This window comes from Equus asinus, chromosome 13 (genome assembly GCF_041296235.1).
Source record: "Equus asinus isolate D_3611 breed Donkey chromosome 13, EquAss-T2T_v2, whole genome shotgun sequence".
NCBI classification, from domain to species: Eukaryota; Metazoa; Chordata; class Mammalia; order Perissodactyla; family Equidae; genus Equus; species Equus asinus.
In genome coordinates, this window is record NC_091802.1 from 48,949,768 (window position 1) to 48,963,390 (window position 13,623).

At 44.3% G+C, this 13,623-nt stretch overlaps 1 protein-coding gene across 3 annotated transcripts in view; it reads right to left on the reverse strand.

Moving 5' to 3' along the window:
* Positions 1-11,133, reverse strand: part of PRKCA (protein kinase C alpha) — a 405,570-nt gene extending 394,437 nt beyond the window's left edge. For 2 of the 3 annotated variants that reach the window (XM_044746178.2, XM_014848021.3), the window contains exons 1-2: positions 10,409-11,133; positions 7,348-7,379 (exon numbers count right to left, since the gene is read on the reverse strand). In XM_044746178.2, the coding sequence (XP_044602113.1) occupies positions 7,348-7,379; positions 10,409-10,581 (205 nt within the window). In that variant the 5' untranslated portion in view covers positions 10,582-11,133. The remainder of the gene's footprint in view (positions 1-7,347; positions 7,380-10,408) is intronic. The other variant, XM_070483469.1, reaches the window with a different exon arrangement.
* Between the last annotated feature and the right edge of the window lie 2,490 nt (positions 11,134-13,623).

Genomic DNA, 13,623 nt, shown 5'->3' on the forward strand with positions numbered 1-13,623 from the left:
CTCAGTTATAACACACCTTCATGTCCCATATTTCCATCCTCATTGTTTCCTACCTATCAGAGTCACCCCAGATAATATAGATGGATCTTGTATTTCCCAAAATGCCAAAATTAGAGATGTATAGATATTGGTGGGGGGTGGGGAGAGCACAGTAAGGGAAGGCATCAAAGATGCACTGCCCTCATGCTAATCTTACTTTGTGAACTCGCTCTTAAATAATTCTTATCTTGAGCTGACAATTAATCAAATCATTCCCCCTATTCCATTTTTGATAGAAATCCATTTCCAGAAACCATTTTCTCCTTTGTATAATTTAAGAGAGGGTTTTTTTTTTTTAATGTAGCTATACTAACTTCAACTAGATTTGATTGTTAATACGGTGCCAACACTGAAATGGTCACGTCTCAGGTTAAAGTCTAACACGAGGTTTCACTATTTGGTAGAAAACAAGAGCTAAAGTAAAGGGTTTGTCATGGAAATTCTGACAGTAGGTCAGTGAAGCCTTAATTCTATGTCACCAAGAAATGTTTCAGTGTTTCCCTCAATGGCATCATTCTTTCCCCTCCTGATATAAATCCAGGCTTTGTAAGTACCAAAAAAGTTTCCATTTGGCTCTGAAAAATGTTTTCTGCAGAACTGTTAGAATCTGAACCCATGCTCCAACCCACCAGCCTGGTACGTTCTTCAGCATTCTCAATTCTAAAAAAGGGATAATACCTCTTGCTTGAGGGAATACTTTTGGAATACAGGTATATAAAATGTGAAAGCTCCTAAACATCTGGCATATTGCAGCGTTTAGTCAACATTGGTTTGTCTTTCCCTTCAATTGAATAAAATCTTCAAAGCGACTGTAATTCAGTTACAACTGTTCTACCCCAGTGCCCCTATTGCCACTCTCATCCATTCCTTCTCACATCAAGGCACAGACACCTTTCAGGTACAAGAAGTTTAAAAACACCAGAATCAATCAAGTTGAGCTACTACTCCCTCTGGAGCATGACAATCTGGTTTCAGCTATTAGCAATCTCAGAGTACAACAGAACATTTAAAAGACTGTACCAAACACATGGACTGGAGCTGGGTTTAATTTTTCACCCTGTACTCAAGACATTTCCCCCTAACCTGGTGTGGCCCATAATATGCTCTTGCTTTTTTGGTGGAAATAAGGATTTCTGATGCTTGGATAATTGTCTAAAGATAGAATGAAAGCACATTAAGTGGTTTACATCTACTGTACTAATTTATTAGGTTAAGCGTGACATACAACTTGTTATAGATACAAATGAGAATTTTGTTCTATATCGTGAGTAAGTATGCTTAACTTCAGAAAGTACTTTTTCTTAAGCCATCTAAAGATCTACCCTAGTTGACATAACTTTGGATTCTAAAGTAGATTTTTAAAAAGCAGCAGGCAGGCAGAAGTCACTGTGAGCCTTCTGGTTGTGGACATTCATATCATCTCTCTCCTAATATTTACATAATCATACGCCCAACAAATATTTACATAGTATCTACCGAGCGCCAGGCACTGCATTAAGCACTGGAGACACTGAGAAATAAGACCCAGTCCTTGCTCTCAAGCCTGGCAGAGGAAACAGACAAGCAGCACCACAGGGTGAGGGTCCTCTGGCAGGAAGAGCATCCAGAATGTCAAGGAGGGGGGACAAGGTCTGAGCTAAACTTCAGGCTAACACCCACAGGTGAGACAGGCATTATCTGGGCAAAAAGAAGTTGGGGAAAGAATTGAATAAAATACTTTCTGGGAAACTGCAACTTATTCAGAATGACTGGAGGATGGGAGGAATGGAAGCATCCTTAGATGAGCCTGAAAAAAGCAAGACAGAGGGACGTAAGAGCCCTGCCCGGGAGCTGGACTTCATCCTGACAGGGAAGCTCTGCAGTTAATGCTATTTTGAAAACAGAAATGATTTTGTAGCAAGTAAATAGCACCAAATGGGAATACTCAACACTAGTTTTGTCCATGCGTCCCTACTTCTAACGAGGATGAATGCATTTTTGTGGAGGAAGAACTGTTGAAAAGAAAAGCAGTTCTAACTGCCCACCTCCACCGCACTTTTCTCTGTTTTAGGTATTCCTGGCAATTTCACCTTTGAAGCTGAAATATGCTTTGATGTGACCTCAGTGTAAAACCTCCAGAATTTTAAATGACACTCACTCTTCTGTGGACCTGTCTTTTTGGAACTGTAGAGATAACCCCAAGAGTTCATCTATAGTTAACATAGCTTCCAATTTGGGGCGGGGGGGGGAGGGCGCTGGGTAACCAAGGAGAAGTGGGATGCCAAGATGCTGACCTGTTTTGAAGATGAAGGATGATGGAAAATATTGGCATCAACTTTGAAAATCAGTGGGCTGTCACCGAGTTTAGGGGTGGCTGAGCCAGTCCGTGGAAGGACCAATATTCTGTTAAAGCAACCAAACTCATGATTCAGCCCAGCTCGGACCTCAAATCATTTCCATCCCTCTTGGCGTTTGGTGTCCACACTGCGTGGCTCTCAGAATCCTGCAGCCAGTGATGAGAATAACTAGACATCCTTTTCTTAAAAGCTGCCAACTCGATCCCCTTTCTGTTAAAGGTCACCCTCCCTTAAATCAGCCTGGTTTTCTGAAATTTCTGAGTCCATACAGCCAAGGGGGGGACTCATTCTTTTTTCTTCTCCCCTCAAACAGCAACTTTCATTCTTACAGCAGGAATTTAAAACACCATCCAGCTCAGGTGAGCCGATGGAAATATCCACCCTGAAACAGGCCTTCAAAACAGAATGTCATCAGCAAACAGAAAAAGAAGCTGATTGTTTAACCCTTAACTACTGAAAAAATACAGAGTGTCAGTTAGAGTCAGAGGTTAAGTACAATATTTGGTGTATTCTTAGAAGGGAAATGGCTCAAGATTCAAAGCAGATTCACAGTGGCATACTGAAAGCACATAAACGTGAATTCGTGCCCCGCAGACCCCTCAAACATCCTATGTGGATCATTCAGCACCCCAGTCTCCTGTCAATCAGGGTCATTGGCAAGGATTAATTCTAATGTTGTCTCTTTAGGGTATCTTAATCAAAGAGCCTGGGATAGCAGTACATTTTAATTTGTGACATTAAACAGAAGAAAAAGAATAGGAAAATCAAGAAAAACATGCCGAGGTTAACCAGATCTAACAGACTATGTAAGTAACTGTTTGGCACATCAAATAAACAGGTCATATTTTGAGAGGCTGTTTCTGTCACTGTAATTAGGGAAGTGCCTGAGTCTTACTAACTGAGGAGGAAAGGAAATAGAGTTGGCTGATGCCCTTGTCCAGTAGTGAAAGTAACAGATAAGTCCATTTCGGCTCCCCTGTCCCAAAGGAAGAGAATATCCGAGCAGCCGGGTGGATCGCTCTGTTCTGTGACGACAGCTTTTGGAAGCATCTGGTGCAGGACAGAAATTACTGACTGGAAACAGACATTCCCGGTTTGAATCTCAATTTCATCAATGACCAAGCCAGACAGGCCTACTTCCCTTTCTCTCTCTCCTTTCTCTGAAAAAATAAGGTTGGGACCAGCCCTCTGCTAGCCTCAGGGAGATGAAATAAGAACTGAGATCCAGCACACCAAATGTTAAGCTGAACAAAATCAAAGGGTGGATTTGAATCCTGTCATTTCAGAGCTACGAAGGGACGAGCTTGTCTTCATCACCAAGACCCTTAAGAAAAACATTTCACAGCTTCTTGATCGACCCTGCACTCTTCTTTCTTCTCCCCAGTGTTTAAGGCCCTGGGTTTCACTATTTCAGGCAGCAAATTCTCACAAGGGATCCTCCTGTGTTACCTGCCCCGTAACTTCGGTTTTCAGGGTTGTACACCTGTACTGCAACACAAATAAGAACACCAGGGAGCCCACTCAGTGAAAGTGGGAAGAACGCAATAGATCTCTCTTGAGAAAAGTCTCCTGCTTCTATTTATGTTGTATCTTGAGAAAGGGAAGAAGTCAGAAATAACCTTACAAGCTTTTTTCCATGCTTATAAAATATAATGCTTCCTAAATGGCACAGATTACAAACCCAGTATATAGAAAACCCATTTCCTTAGTCTTCCAATTCTTAACACGTACTAAGTAAAATGATGATGAACATTTTAGCTTTGAAGCTATCTTACTACATGAATGTGTGACTCATTTGGAGCATATGCACCTCTCTAATTAAAGTAGACTCAGCTAAAGACATTTTATCTACTGACCAAAGAAACACACTACATACTAAAAGCTAGAAGACACTGCCTCCATCAGGTGAGAAAACTCTGATGGATAAGGAATACAAAAAGCAATCTCAGGGGTCCAGCCCCATGGCATGGTGGTGGTTGAGTCTGGTGTACTCTGCTTCAGCAGCCCAGGTTCGCAGGTTTGGATCCCAGGTGTGGATCTATACCACTCGTCAGCCATGCTGCAGTGGTGACCCACATATAAAGTAGAGGAATACTGGCACAGCTGTAAGCTCAGGGCTAATCTTCCTCAGCAAGGAAAAAAAAAAAGCAGTCTCAGACTCCAGCTGCCATCTCCAGAGGGTATGTTGCCAAAGGCACAGATGAGAATGAATGATTCTCCTGAATAAGAATGAGACTATCAAACAGAACCAAGAGGAAAATTTTTAAGTTAGAGAACATTAAGAGAAAACATATATTCCAAAATGGTCCAAAATACTGAAAGAAAGACTAATTTCCAGGCGAATGCCAAAATAGGAAACATTGGATAGCTATATTCATGAAATTAAAAAGCATTGTCCTGAGCTAACATATCCTTCTTAATTCTAATAAACAATAAGATATAATGGATTATCATACGCCTACTCAAAGTCAAACACAGATGACACATACTAAACAAAATGTAACAGGCAGATAGCATGTTACAAATAGATTTATACTTGAAATGGTTTCTGTGAACTAAACTTTGTAAATGCAGTAGGGGAACTCATTATTTAAAGAGATCTGTGGTTTAATTCTTCACCAAAGCAAAGCACATAGTCACTGCTCTAATTTGTCTGGTCTGTAAATCCTGAATCTCAAATATCACGTACAGTGAGCCAATTCACAGAACAAATACAAATGGCTAACACATGTTTGAAAAAATGCTCAACCTTATCCAGGAGATAGAAATTGAAAAAAGAGGCCCTCTTCAGCCACCAGAGCAAAATTGGTAAAGATTTATACTACCCAACACTGGGAAGAGTGAAGGGAAGGGAGAGTCTCCTTGTATATTAATACTGAAAATGTAAATTGGAACCTTTTTGGAGAGCAACTTAGCTGTACTCATTAAAATTTAAAATGTACACACACGCTTCTAGGTACCTATTGTAGAAACGTCTACACTAGTGTCCAAGGATATTCTCGATAGCTGCATTCATACTAGTAAGAACTTAGAAACAATGAAAATATCCATCAACAGAGAAATGGGTGAATAAACCTGATACATCCACACACGCAGCCACTAAAAAGAATAAAGAACTGATGTTTTGACACAGAAGGATGTCCATACCACATGCTGCTGAGGGAGATAAGCTGCAGAACGACTGAAAATTGTGATCTCTTTTTTAAAAGCTATATGTGAATGAGTGAATGAATGGACATCTTAGATAAAAGTTATCCCTGAGAGTGGGAAGGGAGAAGGGCGTACCACTTCACTTTTCTGTAGAGTGTCTACAGTCTTTGTGAGTATCGCTTTCATAATTTAGGTAAAAGTAAGTTATGCTGACGTGAGACTGTTAATCTGCTAATCCACTAAAAGTTCCATAGATGCTCTCTGGGGGAAACCATTTAGTTTCCCCTTGTGGCCCAAGAATGGGCTTACTCTGATTTTACCAACAATATATGCTCAGATGAGCAGATCTAAAAGGGACCAACCTTACCCTGAGTTCTTTGTATGCAGAAAATGATAGTTTTTAATTAACATACTCACTTTTTCCTGGACATCATATTATTTAGAAAATGTAATAAATATTTTTCTTATAAGTTTCCATAGGTCCCCACCCAAACACAACCAAAAATGGCCATAGATGTGAGTCACATTAGCCCAGAATCAGAAGTTTACATCTTTAAACTCCCTAAAATCACCGTCAAGCCTAGGCCCAAAGGTTGCCTATGCAGTTTAGGTCCACAACATTAAGAACTGGAAAGAGCTACAACTTCCTTCCATCTTTTATAAAGAGACTGGGGCAACACACCTCTCTCTTTACTCTTTTTTAAAGGAATATCCCTTGATTTCCCAATGTAACTCTCAAAATGATTTATTCAATAGGGGTTTAAGCACATTGTGAAGAAAGGTAGATTATTAATGAATAATTACACCATAAAATATCTACACCTAAAATACGTTTAGAAAATGTATGTGAGAAATAAGTTCACAAATTTGCAGAAGGTTTTAAAAGGCAACCAACTTACCAGCACAATTTTAAAGTTATAAAAAGTACACACAGTGCCTCTCTCTAATGCGCTTAATATTAAACAGTGTTAGCATATTTTCCAGGCTAGAATGTACTTTCCACTTGCCCTAATAATAAACCTATGCCCAGATGGGAAATGTAACCAGAACTAAATAAACATAAGATAGACAGGGAGCAGGAAAGCCAGAAGGTAAGCTAATAAACCTGGGATGCCTTCACAAACTATAAAGTGTTAAAAAAAAAAATTGTTTAAACAGATAGAATGGAGAGTATGAAAAGTTAGATATTTGACATGCTTGAAATGCAACTACAGATCAGAGGAGAAAACGAATTGATTTCTTTCTGGACGCAATGGATAGTGTCATACGTTGTTACATATTTAAGCTGAAGGAAAAATGTGCCTCGTACTACAGCAACCAGTCATTAGCTAATCAGCTACGGAACTTTAAAATGAGCAAACTTTGTCCTGGATGACAATCGGTAATCAAAAAACAAAAAAACTTACTAGTATGATGCATGGTCTAAAATGAGTCAGAAGTCCAACCCAACACATAGGTAAAAGAGAGGGGTAGGGATAGAGGAAGAACAAGAAAGAAAAGCCACACGAATACAAAGTGGTTCCATTTTTTCCTGAACACCCACACAAAGACAGCAGTTTCTGACAAGAATGTTCTTGGCAAAAAATAAGATTACAGGAAGGTTTTTTTTCTTTTCAATGAGAAAAAGGCAGCTCTATATGCAGATTACTAGGCAATTCCATATGATTTTTTTTTAAGGCCCAAATTTATAGCCCTCATATTTCGAAAATATCTAAACAACTTTTTTTTTGGATCAGAAAGAAAAGATGACTGAAATCCTGTTCCGGTTTGGAATGCTTATTTTGTGTTGTACTTGAAAAGAAAATCCAACGTGGCAGCTTACCTTGGCACTGGAAGCCTTGTTTCCCAAACCCCCTGAAAGACAGAAACAAGAACAAAATCTCTTAACATATTTTGTGTTGGATACCATATTTAAGCCAGTTACGTGACAAAGTATTCTACAGAGTTAAAGACTTGTACATGAAACCCAATGATTTGATAGGAAAAACATCCCTAAATAGCTAATCAGAGTACTGTGTCAATTTAACTTTGAAAAAAATCTCTGGCCTCTGAAAGCTCACTGAACTGTTTCAATGTATCAAGGTTCTTTCCAATTTTTTAGACTTTGTTATCAACACTTAAATTTCAAGACAAGAACATGACTGCATATTCAAAGTAGCTGGCTACATAATCAAGTAACAAAAAAGACCTTATGGTTTAAAAAAAGGCTTCATTTGGTCCCTACAGACGAATGGAAAATCCTTCTCTCCCTAAAGACAACTAAAAAGGGGCTTCGTCACTTGTTACGACTTTAAAATATTATTTGTCTAGAAATTGCCAAACAGCATCACTCTTAACATTAAATTTGGCTTAAAGGAGCCAGGTTTTACAAAGTATCATTCCTCTTGTTTGCATTTGAGATCACGATCTCACTTTTCTGGAGAACCAAGAGCATTCAAGGCACATACAGAGGCTATTTTGTTCTTGTAAATTAAAGAATTTACTCTCGAAGCAGAGAACTCTGAAACGGGCATTAAACTGCAAACACTATTCCAACCAGGATGAACTGCATTAGAATTTTCTCAGAAGGTTATTAGTCATAATCTCTTGCTTTACATAGCATTTTAAATTTACAAAACACTTCACATATCTTTATAATTAACTTAGTCATCCTCCCCAAAACATACTCAAGCCCAAACATTTAGTTTTAAAATATCGGTGCTTTAATATTTAAATAAAACTTGTAAATCAAGGACCCAGAGAAACTATAATGAAAGAAAATTGAAAAATTAAAACCAATGCTAGATAATCCTGGTGAATATTTTCCTGGAACTTCAAGTGGTTGCTTTACAACTAGTTAAGTGGAGAAGTGGTACAGGGGTCAGTCAGGGAGGAAGAAGAGAGGCAGCCCTTTATTTTCCATTTCACATTACACCTGGTGACCTGGTGTGCCACATCAGGTCACCAGGGCCTAATCCTTCAGGGCAATTGATAGTGGAAAGACATTAGCTAGCCTGGGTATGTATGTTGCGAGTTTCTTTTCTACCTTACCTACTTCCTGCAAAAGTAATCAGCAGTCTGTTCCCTTTTAATGGAATTTCACAGTTAACCCAGGAGGCTAAAGGCCTCCCCTTAACTATACGCAATAGCCTCTTTGCCCTGACGCTCCAAGAAGTTATTTTAAATAGCCTTATCTACAGTTAATACACCTTGAGCACCATTGCTTCATATGCTGGCTACACAGAAGAAATCATTCAGAGAGGTGGCTGTGCTGTTCATAAAAGTGTATTTCTGAGATTTCTAAGAAAGAAAGGAAAAATTAAGCACCTTTATTAGCACCACATCTGTGGGATGTTTCCCCCCCGGGGTGTGATGCATTCAAATAGAGCCACCCACAAATGAAAAACTAAGCACCTTATTAGCACATTAGTGGGACTTCTCCCTTGGAGATGATTTTGCCCAGATGTGATGGATTCAACAGAGCCCTCCATAAAGGAGAAGTTAAGCACCTTATTAGCACCACATTTGTGGGACTCCCTAAGAGATGTTTTCCCGCAGGTGTGATGGATTCAGACAGAGCCATCCATACATTTTCCCTAGGGCCCTAACAAGATATACACATACAACTGGCTGGTGGCAGGGTGCACTCTGTGGAACCGTCACCCTGGTAGAGCGCCCCAGCCTAGGAGAGAGAGGAGTTAAGGAACTCCAGCCACAGCCCTGATTTGAGGAGCTTCCTACATCCAGGAACAGGAGGTAGAAGACAGAGGGTGTCTGGCAACCTAAAACAAAACCACTGCTCCTCAGACTGGAGCACCTGGCGTTCCCTTCGTTCCAGCTTTCTAAACGTTTTTTTTTGGGGGGGGGGGTCACCTACCTTTTAAGAATCAGTTAATAAAAGCAACGATTCTCTTGCCAGAAAAAAAAAAGAGCTCATACAAACACAATTTCACTAGTTTTACAGGGTTCAGAGATCCCAGAAGCCCATCTTTTTATCAATTCCCCCCATACCCCCAGATCCCCCAAATTAAGAATACCTAAGTTCATTAGAAATTACCTGAACTCTGACACCTTTAGCCCTTACAGTATTTTTCTTAAATAAGGCCTCTGTCCTCATCGACAGGGTTACAGGTCTAATCTCGTGTTGACAGGGTCTATTTTAAATGACTCCCTCTGCCCTTCTGCCATTTGCCTGCTCCGTTTTAGTTCCCCCTCCCCCACGGCAAGCTTTCAACAGTTTGTTGCCTCTCCGCTCTCTGGGCTCACCCAGAAAAGTCCGTCTCTGCGTGCCCAGTAGATACAAGCTACAGTAGGCAGGGACCCAAGGCTCCAGTGGAGTCCAAGCTCGATGGGAAACGCAAACTACACATCCCCCGACTGCGCCCAGCCTGGCTCGCCAACTTGGACCGCGCGGCGCAGCCGCCGGGGCTCCCCCGGCTCCTCCCGGGCGCGTTTCTCCGGAAACTCTGCCCTCTGGATTCTCCTTGTGGCTTTCCCCTTCGCTCACACGCGGGCAAGCGGCTCTCCACGGTCCGTACTGTACGGGAGGGGGGGCGCGCCCGGGCGACGGGAGCCCTAGACCTGTGCAGGGGATTAACGCGGCTCCCGCGCGGGGCCAGACCCCTCCTGCGGCAGGGGGTGTGGGACCCGGCGGCCACTTCCCTGGGAGTCCTGCCCGAGCGCGAGAGTGGCCGGGGCGGCCGCGCGCGAGTTCGGACTCCCGCCGGCTCTCCAAGTTCCCCGAATGAGTCTGCCCCGGGGGTGCACGCGCCTGGACTGGGGGGCCCGGGCGAGGGTCCCCGGGGCGAAAGGACCCCAGACTAGGGAGGAACTGGCCCCCAGCCCCGGGCGCCGCCAGAGGGATCCGGGGTGCCGTCCGTGCGCCGCGCCCCGCGCGCACCTACCAGATGAAGTCGGTGCAGTGGCTGCAGAAGGTGGGCTGCTTGAAGAAGCGGGCGATGAATTTGTGGTCCTTCACCTCGTGCACGTTCTTCTGTCTCAGCGCCCCTTTGCGGGCGAAGCGGTTGGCCACGTCCTGAGACGCCGTGGAGTCGTTGGCCGGGAAAACGTCAGCCATGGTCCCCCCCAACCACCTCTTGCCTCCGCCGGGGAGCAGCAGCTGGGGAGGGCCGGGGGGTGGGGGCGGGGGGCGCGGGCCGGCGGCCGGGGCGCTGCGAGGCGGCGCGGCGAGGGCGGCCGGCAGAGTCGGGCCGGAGCGGGAGCGGGAGCCGGAGCCGCTCTCTCGCTCGCTCGCTGGCCCCACGCTCACTGACAGCCCGGCGCCCGGCTCTCGCGCTTCCTACTCTCGGCGGCAGAGGCGGCCGGAGCGGCGCCGCCCACCGCGCATGCCCCGAGTGCGAGAGCCGCGGGCGAGGGTGGCCGCGCGCCCACGGGAGCGCGCGCGGGGCGGCCGCGGGTGCCGGAGGTGTCGGCGCCTCCGCGTTTTCGGAGCAGCCGGGAAAGCGGAGGCGGCGGCGGCGGCGGCCCGGAGAGGGCCCGCCCGAATTTGGGAGCGGAGGAGGACGCCGGGAGGGGCGGGCCCGTTCTCCTCCGCCGCCTTTCTCTTTTCCTCCCTTTTGCTCCCCTCCTCCGCCCGGCTCTCCTCCTCCTCCCCTCCTTCCGCTCCTCTCCCGTCTTCTCCTCCCACTCCCGCTCGCTCTCTCCAGCTCATCCTCCCCCTCCTCGCTGATCTTTTCTCCTCTCCGGAGTCGGAGGTCTGCGTGGCCGAGCGCAGCCCCGAGTCCCAGGACGGGACGCCGCTCGGTCCGACCCGCTCGGATGCTCACTCTCCGTTCGCATGCTCACTCTCCGTTCGCACACAGAGCAGCTACCCCTTCTCCATCTTTCAGGACCCACTGGTATTTCTAGGGCACGATGTCCAGGTTTTATTAGCCGGTATCAGTTTGAGGTTTCACCTGGCTAACATGTCACTCCAACTGGGTGTACCCTAAGACGCCCAACCCCTAGACCTTCACGCTCTTTATATACAGCAGGAGAAAGGGGGCGATTTTAAATCATTGCGCACTGACCCTTTCACCTGCCAACCCTTGGCCTATATTTCATCTGCGTCTTGTATAGACATCTAATTTGTACGTAGAATGATTAAAGGACTTGTCCTAGTTATTTATCCCGTTACTCATTGGCTGCCACAGTTACAACGTTGATGATCAGGCTTTCTTGATTTTACAAGTCCAGAACCTTAATTTAGAAATCATTTTGCATCCTAAGCTAATTACTGTAATACTGGCAGGTGCAGAGTGCAACCAGTTCATTTGTAAATTACCGAGTAAAACTGCTGTGAAAGGGTAGCTGGCATGGACAGGCAAGGGATGCACGTGGGACATACCAACTAATCATTTGCTGAATATTTATTAGTTCTGCCTCTAGGATGCTAAAATACATAAGGGAAACAACCATCTCCCAGCATTTCATTATTGTTCATTTCATTGTCAGATTCGCTAAGTTCACAAAACAACTTCATGAATTGAAGACATCAAAAAGAGAATGTTTAATCTCTCAAGAAGTTTTACAAAAAGAAGAAAGAAAACTTTTCAAAGATAGGTACTGCTTGGAGCATATCACGCAGACCTAGGAGGGCTACCATTTTTTAAGACTGCCTAACTAAATGCTTGAAGATAGGACCGGCTTTTCTATTTTAACAGGTGTAAGCCATTGACTGGCCTTTAGTGGAGCATGCACTTTGCTGGCCCGTTTACAGTTTCTTGAGCCAATGTAGTTGGTGCTTAAAGAGAAGCTGCTTGATAGTCTATCTGCTCAGAAATTTTGCCATTCATGGCGACCCCCACTGGTCCATGGAGGCAAAAAAGAATGAAACAGAGTTCTTTCCTCAAAGACATCTTTCAGACAGTGGTCCTCACACATTTTATGAAGGCAAGCTTCTATTTCCCTGAAGCTTTGATGTAACGATGGAAGAAAAATATGGGAGAGTTGGAGGGTGGGGTTGTTGGTTGCGGAATCTGTGAGCAAAGTCACAGGGAAGATGAGCTAAGAACCAAATGGACCTTGGCAGCAGCCTGGCCATCTTCTACGTACAGAGTGGCGTGACTGATCTCAGCAGTGAGCAGACCAGATGAAAACAATATTTCTCTCTTCTTTCAGGTCGTGGCTTTGCTTTCTTGTCTCAGTTATTACTGTTATCCCTTGTGGGTGTGGAGAGAATTAACCGGAAGTTTGTTGACTGATAGCTGGGCTGAGCTTAAGTGCTCAATTGCCTACAGTTTAGCTCAATTGTGGGAGCCAGGGTGGAGATGCACCTGGGACAAGAAATTATTAAGCAGTGTAACATTGCCCATAGCGAGGACTGATGGGAATGTGGGCTACAGTTGGCCCCTGCAGCCCATGAAGAAGTCCTCATGGTAGCACTAAAATGGAGGGGATTATGGAAAGAGAACCCCTGGGAGAGAGTGGTCAGTCAGTCATGAGCATTAGTAATTATTTTAGAGTCTGCTGTTTCATGAGGAAGGTGACGGGAAAAAACAGGGAATGGGAGGTTGGCACAGAGTTTGTGAGAACCCTTCTCTGTGTCCCCTGCCTTTGAGAAGTAAGCTCGAGACTCTTTGGAGAGGTGTTACCTAGACCAGGGCGACCCAGAGGCTGGAGGCTGGCATCAAAGTCAGCCACTAAACTGATGCTTCTGAACCAGAGTGGTTTACTTAAAACCAATAGTCTTTACGATGCAACTTCAAACTTGTTGCTCTCTGCAGATAACTGGTCCGTTTTCAAAAGGACCAGGCCGTTTTCATTTTGAGCGATCGGAGTTGCTTTCAAGTGTAGAAAAAGCTTGATTCTGAGATTTATAGTGACCATAAGGATTTAAAGGCTCACATTTTGCTCTATGTGCTGAATTCAGGTTTAGGAGAGTTAAGACAACTGGTGCAATGCATAGTTAATTAGCGGTGTTTAGAGGCAGGGTGAATGGCAGGTCTCAAGAAATGGGTAGAGACAAGGTCTAGCTGGGCAGCGGCTGTTGCCTTGTAAGTTAGGGAACAGAATGGTGGTTCATAGGGGCGGGTGAGTCAGAAGCCCCCGTCAGAAGTGAACAGCAAGGCTTCCAGGAAGGGTTGTGCAGAGGTGTGGGAGACTTAACTTCCACTGTGTC